General features: G+C 41.8%; 1 protein-coding gene across 1 annotated transcript; it reads left to right on the forward strand.

Moving 5' to 3' along the window:
* Window positions 1-1597: 1597 nt before the first annotated feature.
* On the forward strand, window positions 1598-26656 carry CDH17 (cadherin 17; the record flags this gene model as incomplete). The annotated part of the gene is made up of 17 exons (XM_080364115.1): window positions 1598-1642; window positions 4387-4485; window positions 5457-5594; window positions 7138-7276; window positions 8520-8678; window positions 9346-9545; window positions 11268-11399; window positions 12247-12397; window positions 13067-13282; window positions 14571-14647; window positions 16120-16311; window positions 17530-17774; window positions 19668-19798; window positions 20283-20519; window positions 22498-22614; window positions 22721-22837; window positions 26547-26656. 17 exons carry the CDS (start codon window positions 1598-1600, stop codon window positions 26654-26656), a joined length of 2505 nt encoding a protein of 834 aa, XP_080220241.1.
* Window positions 26657-27789: the final 1133 nt, after the last annotated feature.

Raw genomic sequence — 27789 nt, forward strand, 5'->3', positions numbered from 1 at the left:
CAAGGGGCATGTACAGCTGTGCCTTCCTCACGGAGCAGCTGCTGGGCATACATGGCCCCCATACCCTTGAGGAGGGCATACCTTGGGGTCCTCTGTCCCACCGGCCTCCCCAAATTAATACAGAATTAGTTTTCCGAAGTTCCATGCTGCTATTAAGTATGGCTGAAACTGGCCAATGAGTTCAGAAGAGACCTGGAGGAGGGAAGTGGGGACACTGTTTGACAGATGGAGGAACTGAATGCATATCTGTTGACTATCTAATTGAAATATCAGCAATGGTCTTGGTTCAAAGTGTCTTCCCAGGAGGTTCAGAGTGTCTTCTCTACCCCTCTGCCCTGCCTGTGCCAGGCCCCAGCTCCTCTGGCTGCAGGCAGGGCAGTGAGGGTCCTGCTCAGCGGGCATTCCTGCTAGGCAACTACGGGGATTCACCTTCAGACCTAATTTCCTGACAAATCTAATGACTTTCCTGATCTCTTCTGGTTTTAAAGGAGTGTCATTTTATTTTCCTGCAGTACCCACGCAGCTAGCTCCAGCCCAAGGAAAGAGCCCAGTATAATTGCACACACAGTAAGACCCTGTTCAGAGGGGCTTTGCAAGATAAAATCCTGTGGCACATCCTAAAATGAGCGCTGCAAAGGTGGGCAGTGGTTTCTATATTTACAGGTTCACTTTTTGGTTAGCCACTGAAGAAAGAAAAGGAAAGGGAAAGAAGAGGTGTGATGGAAAGCCCAAGCAGGAAGGGATCTGGAGGCAGCAGTGCCTCCACACTGTCGTCTTCTTGGGAGCCTCCATGAGGCAGAGCTGTGGTGGCTGAAGGATACCTGTATGTGTGAGCCACATAACATGAAGCACCACTGAAATGGCAGTATTGTAGGCCAGCTTCGCCTGCCTCCAGAGCAGACCTTGTCCTTTTTGTTAAAATCTAGAAGCAGAGTGAGAAAGAGAGATTGCATTTTTGAGGAATCCATCTAGTTTCCAGGAGGATGCAACGCAACTCATGGCAGTGTATGCTCAGCATTTTTTTGAAATTCGAGGCAGGCAGCTTGGACTTGGAAATTTTGTTTCCAGTAGCCATGTTGTTTTAAGGGGTGCAGACACCTCTGGTTACTCTGCCTCTGCAAGCTGCACTGAGCAGCTGCTTTTTGTAAACAGAAGGCCCCAGGATGACCACTGCAAGATCATCACCTTCTTGTGGTTATAGTGTTTCCTGTGAACCTGTTTTTGCCTTTTGTAAAGCAGAAATGAAAGTGGGGCTTGCGTGATATAGAATCATTGCAACAATGAGGTTGCATGGCTTGAAGTTTTGTGTCGGTTTCAATCTCTGACAGCTGTTTGAGGCTCTCACAGCATGTGGCACCTCCTGCACCACTGGAGACAGACCGGGTGGGCATGACCTTTCTGGCCAGCCCAGGGACGCCAGCAGTCTCACCTCCCATGGGCACAGCTGCTCCTGGTCCTTCAGAGCACCCTCCTGGGCTGCTCTCTCCCTACAGCTTCAAGAAAGCTTAGCTGTAGCTTTTATTCACAAATAGATTGGGCCAGCATTATGTGACTATCGCCTCTTCTTTTCAGGAGCTGAAGCAAAGCATATTCCAGAATGTTTAAGCTGTGTGGACTTCAGTTTCTCCTTGTCATTCACTGGGTGAGTTACAGCTTTTCCTTCCTTTATCTGGGAGCAAACAGCAAAGGTTGCCTGTGAGCCCTGGAGCTCCAGCCCATGTGTGTCCTGGTCTGCAGGTCAGGCTGGCAACGTGTACCAGCAGAGTGGCTGTAACTCTGGGTGTGGGACCACAGCCCCGACATTTATGTGTGACCCCACAGCCAAAAGTTAGGAAGACATGTCAATCACTGGGAAAAAAAAAACCAACTTAAAAAAGCCTAAAAGACAATAGTTTATCTAATCTATTTTGCCTTTTGTACTTCCTCCTTAGATATCACTTTTCCCAATAAGTGGATTTAATGCTAGAAAATATTTAAAAATATTGCAACAAATCATCAAACAATGAAGACATCTGTATCCTGTGTTCTATATTGTGATCCATGCCGGTGCTGATATATGAAATGTATTCTAAGACATATAATGGCATGTAGTTCAAACCATGCATATTAATTGTTTATCTGCATTAGTCTATCTGTGTGAATCCCTCTTCAGAGGATTTTCTGGAACTAGAATGTATTAGTTATGTTATCTTATGGACCTCACCTATTATATACTTTAGATTTATTAATATTTGTAAAGGTTACAGTGGTGGTTTATACTTTACAATTGAAATTAACAGAAAAGATTAAAAATTAAGTTAAATTCAAGTCTATTAAAAAGTGCCTTAGAATATGGCAACCTTGAGGGATGAGATTGGTGTGCAGTACTGAGTCCCTCCATTTTCATTCCCATTTGAAAACCTGCTGCCTGTGGGGGAGCCAACCGCCATGAAGCCATTCTGCAGGCATTATAGCCCCCTTCAAATGAGATGCCAGCCGGATACAGACCAAGGAGAAAACCTTTCTTCCTCTTCAGGCCCCTGAGTAGTGATTCATGCTGTAGACATACGTTTGGAAATATTTATGGTCCACATAAAGTAATTTTAATTGACAGGAAGAGATATCTCTTACTTGCTCCACAGCCTGCACTTTGAACCCGTTGAATTTTATAGCATCAGCCTTTGTTCTTCCACGGCAAGGAACATGACCAAGCGAAACCCCTCAAAATGGTCCTGGGAAAAGCCTCCAGGAGACAGGTTGTGCCCACCAGCCGTAGCAGGTCAGATTGAGGGCTCTCCTATCTTGTCCCCGGCAGAAGCCAGCAATCAGCTTTTAGCAAAAATACTAAGGAGTAGCTTTAAAGTACTCTTTCCTTTCATGTGCACCTGTTTTTTTTGATATTTTTCTACTGCCACTAGTGTTCACTAGCATTCTTCCCTCTCCTTCCCCAGTTCTCACAATATTCTAGTTTTCCTGTTTGCAAAAACACTCATAAACCCTTGTAAGCAAGGAGGGCAGCATCTCTTAACTATTATTAAACAGAATCTGGTGTTATTCAAACACCACTTGTCACACACACACACATACAGCAGCACTTTAGGGTAAATTGTGCTGAACTTGGCTATGTTTTTGTCATAGGAAGAATTAAGTTTTGCCTTGGTAATATGTAGACTGTACTTTTCTGTGAGAGGCTGAATAGCTGTCCCAGCAGCAATAGGACCAAATCCAGGGGAAAAGTCATGCAGCAGAGAACGTGCATTCCTGGAGCCTGACTCCGTGGGTGACAATGGCAGTTCGAATCTATAAAGCAGAATAAAGTAATTTTTACACTAGGAGAAAAGAAGTTTTACCTGTGCAACCAAATGATGGCACCCTAATTCTGGCAGGCAGATAGGTCCTCAGCATTGGTAAAACCTTGGTGACAGGGAGAGAAGAGTAGACACTCAGGAGAGTTTGGTCTTGCCTTTGGAGAAACAGGCAGATTATCTGAACCATAGGCTGAATCCTCTGGTGTGCAAGGGCTGCTCTGGGAGGCTGATTTTTGCTTTGCTTTTTTTTTGTTTGAAAGCAAAACCAGCCCTCAACATCAGGGTAGGAGGGTGTCTGGAGGTCTTTGGGCACTAGGAAGGGAGTGGTTACCCAACTCATTAAAAATTTCCCAGAAAAAACACTGTGTGAAAGCATTGCTAGCCATTGGGAAGGAAACAGAGGCTGAGACAGGCTTAGGCAGCATTTTGCCATGAGATAGAAGCCAGGGATCATCAGGATGTGTTGGCTCTTGCTACAGTTTACTCTCATATGCAACTGCTGCGAAGGCACAGCGCCTGAGCTGGTTGCCCAGTTCACCGGTGCACTGAGGGTGGTGGGGTATGGGATGTGGGAAGGTCCACCTCTTTCCTTTACAAAAAAGGTTTGGATTTACTCAGGAAAATACAAAGAGTGTGGCTCCAATTCCTTCCCATCCCTAAGTGGGGCATTAGGTCTCTACACACTTGTGGCCACAGAACTGTGTGGCTCCTGGATGGGACATGGCTGATCCTGCTGGGGACACAGGGTGATCCAGAAATGCTTTTATGAATTTCCTCTTGCTCTCAGCTTCCTCAGCTCTTCAATGCTTCTGTTTCCTCTTGAAAACAGATCAAATATCATTTAAGTATGTAGTTCTTAGAAAAGAGCAGGACCCAAATGTTTGTTTTCAAATTTATTAATAAATAACACTGATTTTAAAAATGGATGTGTACTAAAGAACCCAGAGATGTTCAGTGCAAGCCAACAAGTGTCTCGTCCATTTTGCTACAGCAAAATAACTTTCAAGAGGCTCAACGATGGAGAGCTGCTATCCTTGCATGGTGATGGCAGACATCCCTCAGCTGCTTTCCTCCATCCCTTTCTCTCTCTCTCTCACAGGCTATAGGCCAGAATTTTGGGGACCTGCATGTAACTGGGCCTCTGAAGGACATGGATTTCTTTATTCCAGAAGGAGGGGGAGTGCGCTTTGTTTACCAGGTAATACAGTGTCTCTTGGTATCCATTCTAGTCAAAAACCCCATAGTTTGCACACACTGACCTCACAAGCAGTGTTGTCATGTGTGCTGGTGGGAAGAACAGTCCCCCAAGAGGATCCGAAACTAACTTTGACTTCCTCTATCTGGGAATTCAAGACTCTACATGCAAAAGCAGTAGACAACCCCTTCTCTCAAACACATTTTAAGAAGATATCCTGAGACAGGGATTAATAAAATCAGCATTCCTTGAGAATGGGTTTCCATGTAACTTGCGTCATCATTTTCCTTCAGCTCTGAGGTTTTCTTCCCAAAGCCATAACCACAGAAGGACAGATCCAGCTCCCAGCCAAATGGAGCATATGTGTCATTTTTTTCCATTCCCGTGCTCAGACAAAGCCCTGTCCCATGCAGACATTTGCTTTGGAAAGAAAACACAGTTGGGATTTCCTGCAGCATTCAGGAAATAATGTGAAAACTTCTCTGTTGAGGATCAGAAAAGAGAACTTTTTTTGAGCAGACTCTTGGAATATCATTCCCCCAGCCAAGCACACAGTTGGCAATAGATTATAAAAGACACAAAATTATTTAGATTATGGCAAAAATGCTGTAAAAAAATATTTTCTTTTCTCTTTTCTCTTTTCTCCTTTCTCCTTTCCCTTCCCTTCCCTTCCCTTTCCTTCCCTTCCCTTCCCTTCCCTTCCCTTCCCTTCCCTTCCCTTCCCTTCCCTTCCCTTTCCCTTCCCTCTCCTCTCCTCTCCTCTCCTCTCCTCTCCTCTCCTCTCCTCTCCTCTCCTCTCCTCTCCTCTCCTCTCCTCTCCTCTCCTCTCCTCTCCTCTCCTCTCCTCTCCTCTCCTCTCCTCTCCTCTCCTCTCCTCTCCTCTCCTCTCCTCTTTTCCCTTTCCCTTTTCCCCTTCCCTTTTCCTTTTTCCCCTTCCCTTTTTCCCTTCCCTTTCATTTTTTTTCCCATTCTAGTTCACGTCTGAGCCACCTGCTGTGAGTTTCAGAGCAGATGGTGAAAAAGATGGAATAATTGACATTGTGCCGAAGACTGGCATCCTGTATCTCAATGGATCTCTGGACTGGGAGACCAAAACAGTACACACGCTGCAGGTAAAAACTCAGTGAAAAATAAGAAGAGAGGATTATTCATATTCGCCCTCTTTAGTAAAACTGAAATTAATAGAAAACTGTTGAAATTTCAAATTTTCTTTTGTCTGTTTTTACAGACAGCTTTTTCATTTTTCAGCTTGAGCTTTGCTGAAAGATATATGGTTTTATTGTTCTAAAAGACTTTTCACAGGAAAATACTCCTTAGCACATGAGGTTTATGTTGAGGGAAAAAAACCCTATGCTGATGCCAATCCCAGTCCTTTAATTCTTCTAATATAAGGAGGTCACTTGACTGGAAGTGAAATCTGGCCCCATGAATGAGATTTACTTGTTGTCCCTGAAGACTGTTAGGCCAAATTCCATGGCTGGAATGGGAAAACAAACTATTGTAATCTACTTAGGAAGATTATAATCTATTTAGTGACAAACGGTGTAAATAAATGAGATTTCGACACAGAGGCTCTGATTTAACCTCTGTTAGATAACAGCAGAAAGCTGTTTGGCAGATGTGGGAGGCTATTAGTGGAAGGAGCATTGTGTGCTTGTCTTGCTATTATACTCCTTTTCATAAAGATCTCATTGTAAAAACTGTTGGGAGTGGGACAGCATGTAGACAATCTATTGGTCTCAGTATAGCCTTGTGCTCTTATTTTGTGTCAAGAATGGTGGCGTTTTTTTTTTCTGAGGCACTAGCGACCGAGAAGGAGATGATAATGAGAGGATCAATATCTGAACAAAGTACATCATGTTATTTGAGCTAGCCTTAGCTATCTTTCTGAAGTCTAGCACTTCAGGATTAATAGTTTTGTGTTCTCAGCTCCAAAGCACCCTTGGATTCCTATTAGAGAGGACAATGTTCTAGCCCCAGAAGTTATTAACCGTAGATATGGGAATCCTTTACAGACAAGAAGAAGTGATGACAGAACTGAAAAAAGATACTTGGTAGGCATAAAAAAAAATCATGATTTGGTTTAATACATGCAAACAAAATAAGGTCTCACAGACATAATATATACTTGGTGCTTTAAAGCTGAAGAAGGCTGAAAAATAAGAAGTCAAATTGTTTGGAACAAAAATGTAATCATAACTAATAATTAAATTTTCTTTACAAACCCTTAGATCAGCCTATTTTTTCTGGTTGATATTTACAATAGCTCAGTTGAATCCGCTGTATCATGCTGGATTTTCTCCTTTTTATTTAGAAAGTATCTATTTGTACCTAAAAAAAATAATGACATCTAAGCTGTGCAAGAATAGAAGTAGTCTGCTGAGACTGGAAGTAAGGAATTGCCCTCCAAGAAATGTCATCATAAACAGGAGTAGGTTATTTTGTTTTGTTGGCATTATATACTATGGTGAATTACTGTAAGTGAGCTACCCTGATAAATTTGTCCTTGTAGACAGAGTCACCCAGTGATGGCTCTCACCAGATTTGTGTCACAGTAAGAATGACTTGGCATTTGGCATCCTGATGTTCATTTATGTCTTTTGATTTATCTACATGAAAATATTTCTTTGTTGTTCCTTCTTTTTCCAAATCAAGGTGGAAAGCCTGGATGAAAATGGAAACGTAGTAAAAGGTCCATACACTATTACAATACATGTGGAGGATATCAATGACAACCCCCCAGAATTTGACAAGGCAGAGTACACTGGAGTAGTAAGGCAGAACTCCCGTCCAGGTAATCTTCATAATAATTAAATATTATAGTTAATAGGAAGGTAGGTAGATCAGTTAAACAGGAAGATAAAGTGGGTGCTACACTTCAACAAACTGAAAAAAGATCGTTTTTCCTTCCCACAGGATTGTACAAAGTAAAGATACAAGTACGTGTAATATAATGAAAGGGCAACACGATGATCACAATGTGATGTAAAGGGATGAGTGTAATCAGAAATATTTCAAAGTACATGTTATTTTACAAGTATCACTTAAAAGCAAATATTGCCGCCTTCTCTATTGTACTGAAAAAAGCTCCTATGCTAGAAGGATTTTAAAGTTTAAAGGTTGTCAAAGGCTATACAGAAAGAGAATGCTAAAAATTTGTAATTCTTTGCAAATCAATGAAACAAAATGCCAATGTAGATAGGGAGTGTCTGTTTACTGTGACGGATGCTTCTCAGAACATGGGCTGAACCTTGGTACTTAGGAGAGAGTCGTGGATTATGGATTGCAGTGATCCAGTCCAGAACTCAGGAAAGTATTGAAGTATTGACCCACGTCTTGGAAATTAAACAAAGGGCTCAGCCAGTTATTATCTCTGTGACTATGGAGTCAATAAGAACTTTTTGCTAAAGAATACATATATAAAGCTTCATGGGGTCAGAAAACCATCCTGCAATATTTTACTGTATTTTTCAACTGCATCCAAGTGAAAAAGGTTTTGAATATTGCATTGGTGATCAAAAGGCAAAAATTCACTTATGTTACCATGAATTTCCATTTGTTTTTCACTGTATGATTGTTCCTTAAATTATAAATGTGTCACAGCTGTAGGGCATTTTTCTCAAGGTGCTTTGGGTTGAACTAATGAACTAAAACTAATGAACTAAAGACTGCAAAGTCAGTCTTTGTGCAAGTCACTGCAATGTGTCCTTGAAGAGAGATACCAGTGAGTTACATCCTGGGTACAGGCACTCTTGGGTGGTAGATAGCTCTCTTATTTAGCTCTGTTACCTTTTTCATCAACTGGTCTTCATACCTGTTGTGATCCTACTAAGCAGAGCTGGTGGAGGGGGGACCTGTGGGATGGTACACAGGCAGTGTTACCTTCACATAGAAGCATGGCTTACCATGAGAGACAGATTATGAAACAAGGGTGGCTCCCCATAATCTGTCTTCCTGGCTTGAGAGCTGTGCTTTGATAGACTACGTGTTGAGGTTTCAGTCTCCTCTTACCACTGTTCCTTTTCTAATCTGAACAGGCAAGCCCTTCATGCAAGTTAATGCCACAGACCGTGATGATCCTACGACTCCCCATGCACAGCTGAGGTACAGCATTCTCCATCATTTTCCCAACCCTTATGGAGAAATGCTTTTCGAGATTGATAGTGTAACTGGAGAAATCTCACCGAGTAGGACAGGTATGTAAAAAGATTCTTGTCAAAAGGTAAACATGAGTTCCTGGATGAACATAGGAAGAAAACAACAACACAGCTCTGATGTTGAATTCTGAATAAACATAGTCAGTGGGATGTACTCCACTGAGGGCCTGGTTTTGGGGAACTTTGTGTCCCACCAAATTCAAGGGATGTTAGCAGAAATGGAGATTGGGATCTAAAAGTACATTGGGAAGAGAAGTAGATCTTCTGTCCCTCAGGACTATACACTGAGTCATATCTTGAGATTGATTATCTTCCTTGAAATCTAGAAAAACAAAAGCAGTAACATGAAAAATGGAAAGAAAACTCAGCTGCCCACATGATCCCAACTAAACTGCAATGATTTCAAAACCCTGTCTATTCTCCTGGGTTGAACAAGTGCCTAACTGAAGTGATGGCTGTTCAGCAATGCATCTGCACAGCATGAGACCACAGCACAGAGGGCTCATACGATTATGTCCACACGATGCTGTGCTGCATAATTCAGAGAAGCCAGAGGAAGTGGCCTGCTGAGATTTGGCACAGAGGCCCATCTAAGGAGTGAGCCTGGAGCAGATGAAGCAGCATGGTGCATGTCGGAGGCAATGGGCAGATGAACCATCTCCACAGCCTCTGCTTCACTTCACTTGACTCTTTCCTCTGTCTCTAGGTTCTTATTACTTAGATCCTCAAAAGCAGGACACATTCACGCTTGTTGTCACTGTGAAGGACATGGCAGGGATGTCAACAAATGCTTTCACCAGCAGCACTGATGTGATCATCACTGTGAAGGAGAGCCTGTGGAAAGCTCCCCCCACAATCTACATCCAAGAAAACTCCACCCAGGACCACCCTGTCAAAATCAGCCAGGTAAGACCATTGACTGCACCCTCTGCACCTCTCCTTGGTGCCTCAGAGTCATTTTCTCCCAGCTAACTGTGAAGGTGTCCCCACTGCATTCAACACCAGGCTCTTCAGAAGGGCTTTGGCACCACCCAGTTATTTTTTTGTATGGTACCCTTTGGAAATTATCTTTAGTGCAGGTCTTATTAACTTTCTGGTAGTTTGAAAGTTAATGGTTTGAAGGTGACTGATACACTGTCAAAGCAAACATTAGAGTGACTGGACTTTGCCCTTCGTTTTGGAAAGGCTGTTGGCACCTCCTGTGTGTGAGAATATCCCATGGATAGAGGAAACATTTGGAGAATTTTGTTGCAGCACAATGAGTGGAAGAAAAAAGGTGCCTTACAAGGGTATTTAGCACACCATGAAATAAAAAGCTCTTGAGACACCCCAGGGGAGCTCCCAAACAGATGTGGCAGTTGGATGCCTCTGCAGAGGTGCTGCTAATTCTCTCCCAGTGAGTTTCTTTGGGAACTTCCAACTTCATCCAAAACCACAGGCCCCCCAGGCTTTGGACAACCCAAGAGATAACCTATTGAAGGTTAACTTGAGGTTAGCTTCTTCCATCCACAGAAGAGCCCGGCAGGTGATGAGCTCCATCCTCATCATGCCGTGGGCAGTCCCCTGCACTCAAGGACATCATGCAGCACACCTGCTATATTAAAAGTACCTAGGAAGAACTGAAATTCCCTCCTTCAGCACCCTGCATTTCCACTGTATTCCTCTTTTTGCAGTGCAAATGAAAAACATTTTGCCAATAACTGTAGACTGATAGCAATGTATACATCATTAAATATTAACTAACAGGTCAGCAGCTTTTCAGAAATGTTTGACTTCAAAAAATACCTTAGCACTGACATCCCCAATTCTGTCATCCCTTGAGCATGGCAGGATTCCTTGGATCCAGTTTGCAAGAGTAACTGACTTGGTGTTATTCCCACTGGCCTCAGTGACAGCCTGAGGAAGCCCGGAGTGAAAACAGGTGGAATAAAAACTAACATGCAACAGTGCTCCCATTCTGAGGTCACTTGTATATAAATTTCATGTGGCAGCCAATGACATGTTGATTCTACCTAGGGGAAAATGAAATGCAGTTGCTGCTATACAGCATAAAACATAAATGGCAATACTGACTCCTTCATTAATTTGGCAGTTTGTTTACTGCATTTGATTTTAAATCTGAAGCACCCTACTAAAGATCCCTCATCACAGACTTTGATGCACATAAAGAGCATGGACACACATACATCAGATAGGTACTGGATATTTGTTTTGTTGTTACGCATGTCTGAATTAGATAAACCAAAACAACGGGCAGGAATAGACAGTGTAAGGAGATGGGAAAAAAAATTGTATTAAGACATTAAAATACATATAATGCTTTCTTCTCATGTATCACCATTTAGCTCCATATCCCAAAACCTTTCCATAAAAATATGTGTCGTATCGCATCTGGACAGCTGGAGAAACTGAGGTAAAATGGCTTCACCACAACAATTCAGAGTGTAGAGGTGGATTATCATTCTGGTTTTCTGCAGCTCATCCCAAGAGCCTGCCAAACTGTTATTTTTACAGTTTATGAAGCTAACAGGAATGCAATATTTTTTTGTTTGTGGTCCAGAAATGATCCCTGTTAAATCTCAGCCTGCACTTCTGACTTCTTATCCTGACTTATTTTTGTGTTTTTAGGTGCGGTCAAATGAGCCAAATGTAATTTATGACATTTTTGAAAAAGAAAAGCTGCCCAGGCTCCCATTTTCCATCGACCAGGATGGGGTTATTTATGTGACTGAACCACTGGACAGGGAAGAAAAGGATACTGTAAGTAAACACATAAAACCTCACTGATGGGAGAGACCATAGCAAGAAGCTGATTATTGGTGTGAGAGTAAATATGAGAAAGTTTACTAGAAAGAACAGAGGGAAAAATAATATTTCTTGTCATTTCTGTTTGGGAATGACTCGATAGATATGAAAGCACATTCATCTACTACACTGTAAACAGCCTTCAGTTTGGTACCTTCAATTTCTCCATAGATCTGGCAGTAGCAATCACTGCCCACAGCGTATGCATAATGTACAACAGGGACCAACCATGGCAGGATTGTAGGTGCATGAGTAAGAGGTAGGGTGGTGGCATTCACGTGCAGGGCATTTGTGTGCTTCAGATCTCCTCTAGATCCCAGGGGCCTCAAGGATCTCTCCACAGCAGAAACAGAGTTTCACTTGCATATGCAACTGTGAAGTTATCCTGAAGTTCCCCATCTGGGGGTCTTTTAGACAGAAAACCCTCTGCCCCTGTTTTTGTTCTTGGAGGAAATTCGGGCACAGAATATGACAGGGACCAGATATGCTAGAGGAGTCCTACCTGTATGTGGCAGATGAATTTGCAAAGTGACAAAAATGAGATATCCCTGCTTTTCATGATTTTTTGTGAGAGCAATTCCACAGTGCATTGAAGTATTCAGGACTTCTAAATACTTGTGAGAACTCAGACCTCAGGCACTAAGGTGTGATGGAAGAGTTCTGTATCAAACAGGGTGAAAATACTGAACAAACATGAGAAGATATTTAATTTGCAGGGAACACTACCATAGTTACACATTTAAATGCAAAATATTGTCACAGTGGCCATTCAAGACATCTAATCTCAATATTCTTATTGCAGTATACTTTCTACGTGATCACAAAAGATAATGAGGGAGAACTAGTGGACAAGCCTCTGCAGGTCAGCATTATTGTGGAAGACATTAATGACAATCCCCCCGTGTGCCAGCAGGCCCTCACTGTAATTGAAGTTCAAGAAAATGAAGGTGAAGGTAAGAAATCGGCTTCTACTCATTTATACACATCAATCTTGTCCTCTTATTGTTTCCAGCTGTGTGCAAATAAAGCTAGAAATTCTGATCCCAAAGCACAGAAATGTTTTCCTGTGCAGACTGACCTGTTTTTTACCCTTCAATAATCCACGTGGAAAGGATTTCAATAACATGAGAAGGACAGACCTAAGACTCCTATGTAAGAAATGTTATTCCATTTAAAATTTAAAAATTGCGCTTTCCCACAACTGCAGTTTTGGATAACCACTTAAATGTAAAAAGAAAAACACCCCTTTACTACTCTGAAAGTGGCACGAGCCCATATTCCCTCATCCAGGTGCTTGTACAGCATGCCTTTGACTTCAATGGACCAATACCAAAACCTGTCCTTAAGTCTTCACATCAGTTTTTTGGTTTCAAGGCTGAACTGTCTGTTGTTACACGTAGCCCAGTCCTTTGGACTACGCCCATCCCAAAACAGCTGTTTGGGATGCTAAAGGAAAAACTCCCAGAAATTGAAGATTGTGTCCTTTGCTGTGTTTTCCATGCAGCTGTATTTTTATCACCCTTCTACTCTTTATACTGGTATCACTGTCATCAGTGTGCACCTCTGTGAAGGAACAGAACCGCCGCATTATCTGACTAATTCCAGACTCTCCTCTGCCACAGGAAGTAATATTGGCACTGTGTTTGCTACGGACATGGATAAGGAGCACACCCTTAACTCTCGTCTGCAGTTCCAAATCAAAAGTCAGGTTCCTCCTACTCCTTCAAGTAATCTGTTCTTAATTCAGCAAGACACTGGAGTTTTGCAGTTAATGAGCCACTCATTAAACAAGCGCATTGTATCTAACTATTCCTTGAAGGTGCTGGTGACTGATGAAGGTAAGTTATATATTGGAGTAATGGAATATATGTTATGTACTGGAATACTTTTGTTCATGCTGGCATCCCCAGTGCCTGGTGGCCAACGGATGAGAGGAGACCTAGGGGATTCACTGGAAGCAGCAACAGCACTGGGATTTGGCTTGCTCTGGCATGGTACTGCCTTGTTCTCCAGTTCCAGAGAGGTTAATCATGATTCATAAAGCAAGTATGGAAGGAAACCAGCTCTGGGGCAGAGTGTGGATAAACTGGGAAGCTTATTAACAAGTACTCCAGTAAGAGATTTCCTTCCACAGGGGAAAAAAAATGAAGAGATCATGATTGTGGTTTTCCCCAAAAATCTTTCAAAGGGACTTGCTGGAAAAATGAAGAAATTAAACACAGCTGCTCAGAGAGCCTAGATAATGTATTTTAAAAGATTGAGAGACAAAATTAATCTTCAAAAAGAATCTTGTCCATTATGTAAGTTCCCAGGAGTCCTTTGTTGTTCACTGAATGGAAAGGAAATCAAACTCCATACTAAAGCTTAACACTTTGTGTTGGAGTCCTTATAGTCAGGCAAAATGCATGGATGGAGGAGCTGGCATGCAAAGAAAGCAGCGTGACTTGTCTCTAAATGAAATAGCATCACGTAGGCAGATTATATGAAAACTTTGTAGGGGAAGAAGCTGACGGTTTGTTTTGGATGCTTATTTGACTTCCATCCAAACACTTTTGTTTAGAATATTCCATAACTTTCAGCTCATGAAGTGGGTCGATAAAACACTAAATGCAGCTACATATGAATAGCGCATGATCAGACAGAGTATGCTTTTAAAATCACAAACCCTCATTTCTATGGTGCTCCTGCTCACATAGAGTTTAGACTTACAGATGTCTGAGGTTTAAGTCTGTCTGTAACAAACACGAGGGTGCTGCCTGATGGCCCATCAAGAGGACAAGGTAGCATAACAACATGGGTCTTACTTTTTAACACACAAAAATGATATTGAGAAGCACCATTCATAGCTATCATCATCCTGGTAAAGTGATACCATTAAAAAAGATGAAGGAAATGAAACCAGACAGGATGGGACAAAGCTGAAGAAACTGGGAAAGTGAATAGTAAGACAGAGAGTCGCACTGACTACAAGGTATTTTTGATATCAAGTGCTTCTTATAACAGCAGGGCTTTGCTCAGACCGGGCAACTTGGCAGTGCTCACTTTTGCCCACAGTGAACCTATTTGAAGGAAACTTATTTTTGGTAGAAGGATCACTGTGACGTTGTTGGTTCTCTTTCCATGCAGTATTCCAGACAATCTGTGACGTGCAAATACATGTCATCGACATCAATGATCAGATTCCCATCTTTGAAAAATCAGATGTGAGTATTTTTTAACACTGTTTTTGATGTCCCAACAACTTTTGACAAATGTTTGAGCATACATTCAATGTCTATAGAATGTCAGTGAGAAACCAGCCATTTACAGGACAAGTAACAGAGCAATCAACTAGTGAAAGTAAAGGCAAAGTATTGCTACAAAGCCTACATATAAGGTCTATCTAGACACTAGACAGTGGGACAAACTGATAGTTAATTCTGAAATATAAGGTAATTTTCTCAGTGGAAAACTATGTGTACAGAGAGAAATGATTCTACTAAAGCAGTTTATTACAGAAATCTAAGTTCTGGAGGGAAAGGAGGAAGAAAAGGCTTTAAAATTAATTAAAATAGCTAAGTGGAAAAAAGCTAACATCTCTCAAATTCCCTTCCAAACACAGTATTAATATATCCAGAAAAGCCAGAAGGTAAATGAAAATCAAAGGCAGTATTTTCTGTAACCAGAAACAGTGTACCAGTGGTCCATGCCCAAATGCATACCTGTTGGCCCTTAATTCAGGAATGGGTGTCAGGCATCTTCCTCTGGTGGAGGTGGTGGCATATGGCAAAGAGACCTGCAGACCTTCTGTGACATCTGCCTGCTGGCCCAAACCTGCCTGCAGACATTGCAGTGGCTGGGATGTCTACATTAAGGTGTCTAAGCTCCCACCACACGTGTAGGCAATGGGCTCAGGAGAGATGTCTAGCTCATCAGTTGTGATGTCGTCTTGGGGAAGCTGTGTTGGGTTTTGGGCTTTGCTGACTGCATTGCCCATGTCTTTTGTTGATGATAACAGAAGCTTAGGCACATGTAGACTGTGTGACTACATAGCAGGCTGTTGACTTTCTCACCTCAAGGTCTCAAACCACGACCTGGTCTCAAAATGAGACTTCTGGGTCAGGGCACACATCAAACAGAGTAAATGGAGCTGGGCCGCTAATGTGGCAACAGGCCATGGTGGGCAGAGCAATTAAGTAGTTGACAAACAGTGGCTAGGATGCTCACTGGGTACAGAGGAGACCTAGGTGCTGTCCCTACTGCTGTGAACATTGCATGTACATGGATTAGTTTCAACAGAAGAGGTAAAGGCTCCTCCAGGGGGTCTGGGACTGCTGCTATACTAGTAGCTCACACACTAACAGAGATCCCAACACCTTTGATAAATGTATGTCTAAAACCAGGCATATAGCCACTCTGCAGAGGGTTTTGTGCCCATCTTGCAACTCTGGATTCCCTCTGGAAGTGAGGTAGCTCACTTCTACTGCTGCAAGGCATGCCAGTAAGGCTTTTGTATGTCTCTGTAAACTGGTTATGTCTCTGCTGGGAAATGCACCCACTGCTTCCCTCCCTCACACAGCTGCTGTGGGTTGAAGTAATCTGTGCTCATGGGTCGTGAGCCTGTTGGAGGGCTCAGGTTTTTTTATGTACAGATGGTGCTCGGTGTGTCATGTTTCAATGATCTCTCTCTCCTCAGTATCACAACGTGACTGTTGCAGAAAGTATCCCAGTAGGAACAGTGATATTAGAAATTCAAGCTACTGATGGAGACGAGCCTGCCACAGGGAGTTCCTACATCATTTACCAAGTGAAGGAAGGCGATCCAAACAACTATTTCACCATAGAGACAGATCCTGAAACAAACCAAGGGTTCGTCAAGATTAACAAGGTGAATAGATGGATTTATTCTTCTCCTTTAGAGAGAGATATATATGTAATTTATGTATATATATTTTGCATAAGCAGTAACTGCTCTGGTGATGATTTGGAGACGGAAGTTGGCTGGTGGTGGGGTGAGGACACCCTAACCATGGTGCAGACTGCAGAAGGCCTCACTCTTGGGCTCAGATGCTGTGCCTGTGCAGTGCTCAGGTACACCTCACCTCCCAACCCTCCCACCACCATCAGAAGCTCCCTCCAATGGCTCTGTTGCTGGCCCCTTCTCCAGCAGAGATGACGTAGGGCTTTATGAACCATAAAGAAAAAAATAGCATTTTTCTAGTAATTTTGCAGCAGAGTTTCTGGAACAGAGAAAGCCAGCTAAATGCTTCTGTTGACTGTGGTCATGATGGTGGACTGCCACAGGGCAGATCCTCCTTCCTGCTGGTGCTCTTGCATCAGTGGCTTTTGCAACGGGAGGTACAATAGAGACCAGTGTGTCTCAGTGTCAGGATGGAGATGCTGTTTGTTCCTGCTGAGGCAAACCTAACTGCAACAAAGCCACAGTCAGTGTGTGCTGCAGTGGGTGATACATCCCATATGTCTTATGTTGGAGACAGGAATATAAGGAACACTTTCTGTGGCATCCATGAATTTCAATAGCAAAAGTGTTCTCCCTTTGAAATCAGTTTTCTTGAAGGCACTTGAATTACAGGTCCAGAAAACATATCACATTTTCCAGGGGCAACTTGTTTTCATTCAGTTCACTTGCCGGCAGCTGGATCAAGAGCAGGCAAGTGCAGCTTTTGGTGGACCATCTTCAGGCTCATTGTCAGCATCATTTTTTCCCAAGGAGGCAATTGTGAGAAACTCTGCAGTGTGACAACCCTCGCATGACTTTTGTCACCCACAGGTCACCCGAGGCCCTCTCGCAGAGCTATAAATACTGTTGTTGTAAACAGGATATAGTTATTAAACTTAGTCAGGCAGGTGGCAACTTTATTAGAAAATGCAGTTGCTGAGGAGGCCTCCGAACAGACATATGGTTTCATCTAAATTGACTGTTTCCAGTATCATTTTGCTCCTGAGAGCTCTCCCTCATTTAATCTGTATCTGTTTGGCATGCAATCTCCTTCTTGAGAAGAGGGGGACTTTATGATTTCCTACGGGAGCTCCCCATGGCAGCAGGACCATTGCTTAAAGCACTGTTTTTTTCTAATTTATCCAGGCTCTTGATTTTGAAGAAACTCCAGTGTACAACCTGGTGATCAACGCCACAAACCCTGAACCTCTGGTGTCAGGCGTGCAGTACAACTCAAGCTCCCTTACCTTGTTTAAAGTTTTCGTAACAAATGTGGATGAGCCACCTGTTTTCCGTGAGACAGTTTACAAAGCAGAAGTGTCTGAAGACATTCCTGTTGATACTACGGTCATGACGGTGGAGGCCTATGATCCTGAGGGGGATACTGTACGGTAAAAAAGAGTAGCCATGATTTCTTTATTGAATATAGGATTTAGAAAATTGTTCTAAAAGAGGTACAAGGAAAACATACTCAATATTTGGCATGCAGGAAAAGACTTTTTTACAAAATCTCATCTTCTAGTAGAAGGTGGAGGTATGGTTGGTTGGTGGCTGGTGACCTACCAGCAGCAGAATGTTGGGCGATGCTTTTCTAAAGAGCTTTCTCTCTATGCTGTGATGAGTATCAACCAGTGCAGCTCTTGAACTAGGAAACAAAGGGAAGAAGGGCAATATATATCTCCAGGAAAAAGGCAGAGCTGGTCTGAGAATAACAGAGTTTCCTTATCCATAATTCCTTTAACAAATGAAGCAGATCCTGCATACCCCTAGAAACCAGTAGGACAGTAGCTGTTTTTCATGTTACACAAGAAACCACACCGGGCTTTTTCTCCACCAAAACACACAACCTGTAGTGAAGCTCAAGTCAACGATTAGCAACTAATTCATTTCATTTTCCAAATGCCAAAGATGAACATGCCTGCTTCCACTGCAGATGCAAAGCTCTGTGCAAGACAACTCCTGTGCTTGTGAGTGGGATGCAAAACCTCAGTCTGGCTCACCCAGTAGCCCAACGCCGTGTTGAGTGATTGAGTCACCCTGAGCCTCTGCCAGCTCACGGATCTATGCATAGTGCTGTGTTGTGTGGTGTAAATGTAGCTTACGCAGTGGGCACACAGAATTATTTGTGGCTCCTGCTGCACGATTCCCAGCTGGAATGCTGACCATATCAACTCAAACCAAACGGTCCTTGAAATTTAACTAAAATTCAGCAAAACACCAAGTAGTTAATGGAGTAGCAGAATATGACTGTTAGGCCTACTGTGGATTTTTATTCCCAGCGGTTTCTCATCTGGCTTTCTAATTTCCCCTAACTTTTGGGAATTTAGCATGTTTGGCTTTCTGTCAAACTGGTTTGAAAGTGAGCCATGTAGCCCAGAAGTTCTGGAGGATGATCACAGAGACAGATGACAGGAATTCATATATACATAAGCCACATTTCTGGTAAAAAATAGGTTAAAGGCCATAAAATAAAAAGCATAAAAAGTAAAAGATGTACAAGCATGTCAGCATGCTGTTTTTAATGCAAGGGGTACCAAAAGAACAAAAACATTGAATGAGAAGGCCAGGTCACATCTGCTCAAGCAAATGCTTGTGCTTTATCTGGGTCATAGGTTCATGGTTAAATTTGTATAAGTTAACATCTAGAGACTTTGTTGTTTGCTGTGTGTGTTTTTGGTTTTGTTTTTATTTTGTTGGGGTTTTTTTTAGCAGTAATATAAAGGCGATTATGCGGTGATGCTTCAAGCCCTCTTTGTTCCATGGCTGCCCCTATGGTAATTGCAGGCTGCTCCAGACTGGCAGCAGATAACCACTGTGGTCCACCTCAGGGTCCCAGCCCCTTGCTAATCCAAAAGAGCATGCCTGGCTGCACTGCACCCACTGCCCCTAGCCTTTGGCTTGTGCACCGATCATAACCAAGACATGGGAGATGTGAAGGGGAGAGAGGCACATGGGATTGGGACAGAGTGCCCTGTTGGACCAAAAGCTCAGAAACACCCCAGGTTTCCCAGTTAGGAGGCAGGTGGAGTTGCAGTACACAGGCTAGAGGAGCTGTGGTGTTCCCACCGTTCTGCTCTTGCTCTTTATTCTCAATGACTTTTGCCTCCATTCTCTGTCTGTCTCTCCTGGTTAGATCTAGTATTGGAACTCCTCCAAGAACTTTCTCTTTGAGTACAATTGTGATCAAGCTGCTTGCCTAAAATCAATATAGTATTTGTTTTGTCAGCATTTTTTCCTGAATTGGGATTGTATATGTGATTTTTTTTCCCCATTTCTTTCCAAAGATACTCCTTAGAAGGTGATGTGAGGAAATGGCTGAAGATTGATTCAGTCACTGGGCAGATATACACTGCGTCCACTTTGGATCGAGAACAACAAGAAACATACACAGTTGAGGTTGTTGCATCGGAGCAAAGTAAGTGAGGAAACAACTACAGACTGGAGAAATGACAGGGCTCTGAAAGCTTTCCTTGGGTCCCCTGTCTTTGCCCCAAGGTAGAATATTGACTTACGTTTCCTGTATGTAGAAGAGACATGGGAAACTTAAGGAGTTTTGTGCTTGAAAGAGTGTTCCAAAAAGCACTGGTTACCTTGGATGTGACTGCTTACCAGATATGATGGATGTGACAGTTTACCAGATACGGTGGTCTGCCTGCCTCCTTTCACTTACTAGTGCTCTGTAGTTAAAAAGAATTGGGGTTAAATGAACCATACTTTTAAAAAGGTGGTGGCAGTTACCATAAGACCCTCAGGACTTCCTGAGACCTTGCCTCTGTGGTCTGCAGATAGAATGCCACCATTCTCTGCCTGCCTGGTGGTCTACCGATACAATAACTGCAAATGCAATAACCCTATGCATAAGTCAAAGATGTGCACGTAACTTTGCATTCTGTTTACAGACAATGCAGCTCAGAAATCCAGAACAGCTTTGACACTACAGTTAAAGGATGTGAATGACAACCCTCCACTGTTGGCTATGGATAATCCTGCCTTCTTCTGCCACCCAGTCAGTAGAGGAGAGAGAACTATCATTCAAGCTACTGATGCTGATAAACAGTGGTATTATTCAACATTCACTTTTTCTCTTGCGGATGACAGGAATGCAATAGATAATTGGGAAATCTCAAAGGTCAATGGTAAGTTAATAAAGCTATTCTTATAGTTATATGAGACTCTCTAAGTACTGTGGGATATATAAATATTAAATTTCTTTTCATTCTTATTATTGCATGTCCAGTATTCATGCAAAGAAAAAATAGGTTGTCAGGAAATTACATGCATTTTGGCATGTATTTATTTGAACACCTAAGTCATCAATTATTGTTTTCAAGAGATGACCTCTAGTGTGCTATAAGCCAAAATTCTACTAGTAGTTATGAGAGAGGAAACATGTAAGAATAAAATATACTGTGTGATTAAATGAATAGAAATCACTTCTGCTAATGAAATAGAGCAGTTCACAAACTGTGTTTCTGATATTTCATGTGCAAAGGGGAGTTGTGCCTCACAAACAAACTGGAGTTCTTTGAAGGTGATCAGTAAGCACATGGATAAGTGCTTGGCCAATAGAGCCTGTCTGAATTTCTAAAAGATGTTTGATGATATGTCTCACTAGAGAAAGCAGGGTTGCTACAATGTGAAAAGGACAAGTTTTGAAAGGATAAATAATAATGGGAAAATCTGGAGTTGTACTAAATGGTCAGCTCTTACACTGAAGGGAGTTCATGTGTGATTTTCGAAAGGGTTTTTTTTCTAGGACCCGTGTAAGTCAATAAATGTGAGTGTGCAATGAGGAGGCAAAGTTTACTCATTATACAAATTTATTTGAGTAGGAACCAAGTGTGAAGAATTGCAGAACATCCTTACGAGACTGAGTTGGCTGATCAATAAAATGGCAGATTCATGTGAACCCTGGACTGCCAAATTCACATTTGAAATTGAAATCATGGGTGCTGAGCTGGCCATTACAAGTCAGAAGTGAGACCTGTAAACAGTTCCATGAATATTTGAGATTATTATTATTATTATTATTATTATTATTATTATTCAGAAAAGCAGATCAAATATTCGGACTTGCCAGGAAAGAGTCAAAGAAGAAATCAGATAACATCATTATGCGACCATATAAATCCATTATTCATTCAAATACTGAACTTTGGTCTCTACATCTCTGAAAAGATGCAGTAGAACCATAAACAGGTTCAGATAGGGTGACAAGGATAATCAGAGTTATGGAGTAATCTGATATAAGGAAGTTTATGGAAGCAGCAAAGTAAAATACTACTTTTTATCTTGGAAGAGACTAGGGAAAAAAATACAATAGAGGTTTAAAAAATCATGAATGCTATGGTCAGGGTGGCCAGAGGTTCATTGTTTGCCATCTCTTCCAGTACACAAGCCTGGGAGTCTCAAATGAAGCTTATGGGATTGATTTCCAATGCAGATAGAACATGGAGGTATTTAACTGTGGAACTTGCTGCCACAGGGTGTAGTGTATGTAAAATGCTTCTACAAGTTCAAAGCAAGAAATTACATCTTGCTCCAAAAGTCCCTGAGTTAAAAATGTTTGAAGGCTGTGAGAGCATTCGGAGAAAATAAAAGACATACTTTCTTTTTTTATTGTAATCTCCACTTATTCTAGAGACAAGATACTGACACCAGTAGACCTTTGATCTGATCCCAATGGCTGTTATAGTCTTTTCCAAGTTTTAAAGAGTCTTAGGTGTGACAGTGTAAGCATGCTAGAAGGACGGTCTGTCCTACTAAGTTATCTTGGGAACAATTTCAGTTGGTTATGGCTTCTGTGAGTATGAGGGGATATTCTTGGTTTAGATATGATGCTATCAGTGTAGCACTACCCAAGATCAGATTTGGCCTGATGTGGAAATTAAGAGGAAATTCTCTGACCATATGATGCTGAAGGACAGACCAGGCATTCTGACCATCCCTTTCGACTTAATGTTTGCAAACCAATGAGACCTGGGAAGACATGGAGGAAAACAGGAGCTACCATCATGTGCAAAGCAGCTTTTGAAAGAGCATTTGCAGCTGGTATAAATGTTGAGCTTTATTTCTTTCTTGTGCTGACATGAATGTCCCATTTCCTACTTACAGCTACTCATGCTTACCTCTCTCCGAAACATGCTAACTTTGAAGAGAAGGTGTATATTGTTCCAGTAGTAATCAATGATAATGGACGACCACCTTTGGAAAGAAAAGTGGATCTCAAAGGTATACAATGCACAGAATTGTTCATTTCAAGACAACAGTTACAATTATGAATAATCAAAACAGACTGCTAAACTTCTCATTAACCTCATGGCATTTCTTTTTGCAGTAAACATCTGCAGATGTTCAAGTGAAAACTCATGTTTTATTGAAGTACAGCGTGAGCACTCCTGGCCAAGCACTGGCCAGGCAATTGGGATTCTTATTGGGGTCCTGCTCATCATCGGTATGTCACTTTTTCTTGGTTGTTATGAAGCCAGGTCTCTGAGATATGATGGTCCTGCTGCATTTCTGACACTGATTCACTTGATGGGTGAAGAGATGTCATTAATGTTGTAGAAGTAGCAAAACTTCAACAAGTAGCCTAAAACTTTTTCCAAGACAAGAGAATTTTTTTTTTGTATGAATAGCATAGGATAGGACAGGATGGGAAAATAGAATAGAATAGAATAGAATAGAATAGAATAGAATAGAATAGAATAGAACAGAACTATTTCAGTTCGAAGGGACCTACAACAATCATCTAGTCCAACTGCCTGACTAGTTCAGGGCTGACCAAATGTTAAACCATGGTATTAAGAGCATTGTCAAAATGCCTCTTAAATACTGACAAGCTTGGGGCACTGACCACCTCTCTAGGAAGCCCGTTCCAGTGTTTGACCACCTGTTCAGTAAAGAAATGCTTCCTCATGTCCAATCTAAACATCCCCTGGTGCAGCTTTGAACCATTCCCATGTATCCTGTCATTGGATTCCAGGGAGAAGAGATCAGCACCTTCCTCTCCACATCCTCTCCTCGGGAAGCTGTAGAAAGCAAGGAAGTTGCCCCTCAGCCTCCTTTTGCCCAAAATAATCAAGTCCAAAGTCCTCAGCCACTCCTCATATGTTGCTCCTTACAGCCCTTTCACCAGCTTTGTTGTCCTCCTCTGGACATGTTCAAGGACCTTCACATCCTTCTTAAACTGTGGGGCTCAGAACTGCACACAGCACTCAAGGCGAGGCTGCACCATTGCTGAATACAGTGAGATAATGGCCTCTTGACCATCCATGTGATGCTGTGTTTGATGCAACCCAAGATGCAGTTTGCCCTCTTGGCTGCCAGGGCATACAGTGCTGACTCACATGGAGCTGCTGCTGACCAGCACCCCCAGGTCCCTTTCTGCAGGGCTGCTCTCCAACCACTCCTCTCCTGATTATATACTTGTGCCCAGCATTACTCCATCCCTGGTATAGAATCCAGAATTTGGATGTGTTAAATTTCATCCCATTAATCATTGCCCAATGTTCCAGTCTATCTAGATCCCCCTACAAGGCCTTCTGTCCCTCAAGAGGGTCAACAGCACCTCCCAGTTTGGTATCATCAGCAAACTTGCTAACAGTGCATTAGACTGCTACATCCAGATTGTTGATAAATATATTGAAGAGAACTGGCCCTAGAATTGAATCCTGAGGGATTCACTACAACCCTTTGAGCTCTGCCATTCTGCCAGTTCTTCTCCAAGCCCATCACAAATTTGCTCATCCCACAGTTGGACAACTTGTCTAGATTGATGCTGTATTGGACAGTATCAAAAGCCTTACTAAAACCCAGACAAATTATATTCACCACCTTCCCTTCATCCACTAGTCAAGTGACCTTATAATAGAAAGACATCAAATTAGTTAAACGGGACTTTCCCTTTGTGAACCCATGTTGACCATGCCTGAATGATTGCATTGTTCTTTAAATGCCTTTCACTAGTACACAGCATGATCTTCTCCATAATTTTTCCAGGAACTGAGATCTGTAGTTCCCTGGGTCTCCCCTCATGCCTTTTTTGTAGATTGGAATAACATTGGTCAACTTCCAGTCAGCAGGAACCTCCCAAGACTCCTAAGACCTTTGGTAGATGATCAAGAGAGGTCCTGCCATAACATCCTCCAGCTCCTTTAGTATTCTATTCATCAATATAAGTGCAAAAGCAGTGAGGATGACTGTTTATGGGATCCAGTCCCCCAGGAAGCAAAGAGCAAGAAGAATTCAGTGCTCAGTCCTGTGTGATTTTTGAATGTGATGGTCACAAGAGCCACACTGGAAACTGTGACTCAGCTGTAGATGGGGAGGGACTGTGAGAGACTCATGGAGAAAATAAAAGTAATTAAGTGCATTATAGACCTCATATTCAAAAGAGTTGGGTTAAATTAGAGGATAAAAAGGGAAAACCCCCAAGAATCTATATAAGTTACCATTACTTCAATTCTAAAAGAAAAGAGAACGAGTCCTTTTAAGTTCAGTACTTAAAAAGACAAAGCCAAAGTTCTGAGTTGATTTTCTTTTGTAATACTCAAACCCCTAAAGCAAGAGAAAGTGAGAATGCTTATGATTCTTATGTGTTCATCTTTTGAAGATAGGAAGAGAAAACAAAAAATCAAATAACTTAAAATGGAAGAAGCCATACTCAGTACATGTGACTGGCAGAGAAACACCTCAAGCTGCATCTTTGTCATGTCTGATCAAGCTTCTCACGTTATTTTTGCACAATGACTTAGTTTGATACCTCAGTATAGCACCACATTTAAGTGAAAATTACGTTGGATAACTGAGTAAAGATGTTTTCATTACAAGAGAGCTGGTCAGCTTCAGACATCACTGTGAAAGTTGCTACTGCTTGATGACTTTTAAAAACCACCGTGAATGTAGCTCTCAAAGGATTTTTAAAAATATTCCTAAAATGAATACGAGGGTTTTTTCCATAGCAAGTTTTTTTCACTGTAAAGGCAAAATCATATGGCAGCCTCTCAGGTGGATTTAACAGGGATCAGAGATGGGCAAGAAAGAAAAAATGAGAAGTATCTAAAGATTTTATGAAACCCAGGGAGATTACAAACACTGAGTTTGGCCTTGAAGCTCAGGACCCTCTGTAGTTTTCCCTTCTTTAAACGAAACACAAACATAGGCACTGGAAAACAAAATACAGCAAAACAAAAAATACACCCCAAACTTTCAGCCAATTCAATCTGATGGGGAACCTCTTTCATTAAGACAAACTGTTTCTCTCCTGGAAGAGAGAAAGCGGGTGATGGATACTAGCATGTTCCTTGATTCACTACTCAGACACCACAAATATGAATGTAAATGAGGGAGTAGCTGAACACTCCTCTATACTTTAATAAATGAACAAAGAGATGTTGGAAATGATAGATAATCTAACATTGATAAAGAGGAAATAAGTTTACATACCATATAATAAGCTCATAATGATTTTAAAAAGTGGAACATATATGTATATTTACATATAATATGCATATTTGGTGAGTATTTATACACATATATTTATATATGCATATGAAGATATCTAGACACCTTAGATATGATAAAGGGTATAACTCTTCTAATCCAGGCCAGAAGAAAATCTCAGTCATTCTTGGCCATAAGTGCACAAATCTCTGGCATCCATCCTCTATCCCCAACAGATATCAACAAGTTCCCAAAAAACAATTTTGCTGTTAGTAGTGTCAGCTTTCCTGTGACAGAATTGGCATTCCATTGGGAAAAAACAAAATAAAACAAAACAAAACAAAACAGCCAACCAACCAAACACCCCTCCCCCCAAACAAAAACGAAAAACAAAAAACAGGGACTACAATTCAAGACAAACATGAAAAATCACTGCTCAAAGGGAGCGGGGGGCTAAAAAAGACACTTTGCCATCTGGTCAGACCCTAGAGGAGAAGTTCTCCTTTGGGGAAATTCTCCTGAGCCCTGAGACATCTAATCCTGCCCACCAGTGCCTAGGATCCATGAACACGCTGTTGGTCCAATGCTGCATGGGCATTGCCCAAAGCCATTTGCTTCTGTTCAAGAGGTAAAGCAGTGCAGCTGTCAGATCCTTTGCTGCAATACCTTTTCAGAGAGTTTTCTCTTCCCTTTACTGATGACTGCTCTCTGTTTTTCAGGTTTCATTATAGGGGGTGCATTTTTTCACATGAAATACCAACAGAAAAATGAAAAGAAGAGCCATCAGAACGATGTGAAGGATACATCTGAGCTCAACAGACTGACTTAATGACTGTTTCATCAAGAAATGAAAGTGTCCTTTGGGTTGAGAAGGAGGAAGCTTTGAAGCTTCCAAAGCCCCAAAGTGTACTACCACAAATTGAGGATACAAACATGCAAATGGAGGCTCCCAGAGTTCTGCCGTCACAAATTCAGTCATGAAAGAAAAAACATACGTGCACTTCAAAACAACCATTAATAATAATATCAGCTTTGACTGAAGTGTTAACTCATGACAATACCAAATGCTGAGCTCCTGCAAGGATCAATACACAGGACCAGCCTTCTCTGTTTGGCAGCTGAACTAAATATGGAGTTTCTAAAGGACTACATTCACCTAACTGCAAATCTTTGGCTCTTTCCTTCACAATAAGTTACTGAATGGCAGAACGGGAAATAAAGTCCTGTGCTATATTTGAAGATGTCCCATGAAGTTGCAAGAATCTCTCTGACTCTCGGCAAAGGAGCTCCCCAACTTATTGCAATCTGTAATCTGCCCTGGCTCATGCCTGCTTACATTATGCTGGTGAATTTGTGCTAGCACTACGCAATAGCAATGTGACATTTCAGTTTTTCATTTTTTATATCCACAGAGTACGATCAGTTTGTGAAGAACCATGGCCTTTCATTACAGTTTCTAAGTTAAAAAATGCATGCTGAGTCATGTGGAATTGGGTAATGTGCCATTTTGTCATACTGCTGCAAATACTGTTATTGCCCCCTACACATTAGATAAGAATAAAAATGTTCTTTAAAGGTTTTAGTGTCTGCTTATTTTATTAAAAAAAAGAAAGAGTGCATGAAAGCGAACCATTGCTGCTTGATTATCTATTGTATTTAACCCTCACTTTCACATAACACAGATCAGAAATGGCCCTCAGGCCAGAGCAGATATATATCCAGCTGATTCAAGATGCACTGCCTGCTGAAGGCACTTGTATCTCGGTTTCAGCAAAATGTATTTGAGCCCAGGATGACACTCAGGGAAGGAAAGTCTTTTCCTGACAGCATGCCTATAGAAGGGCATTTTTGGTGACAGTTTGAGGGAGGCTTTTATTTTAAGCTATAAATACAAGCTGACAAATATTGCGTTAAACTGAAAAGACAATATACTTTTGAAAACACTGAAGAAAAGGTCATATG

This window comes from Nesoenas mayeri (assembly GCF_963082525.1).
Source record: "Nesoenas mayeri genome assembly, chromosome: 2".
In the NCBI taxonomy this organism is placed as follows: domain Eukaryota; kingdom Metazoa; phylum Chordata; class Aves; order Columbiformes; family Columbidae; genus Nesoenas; species Nesoenas mayeri.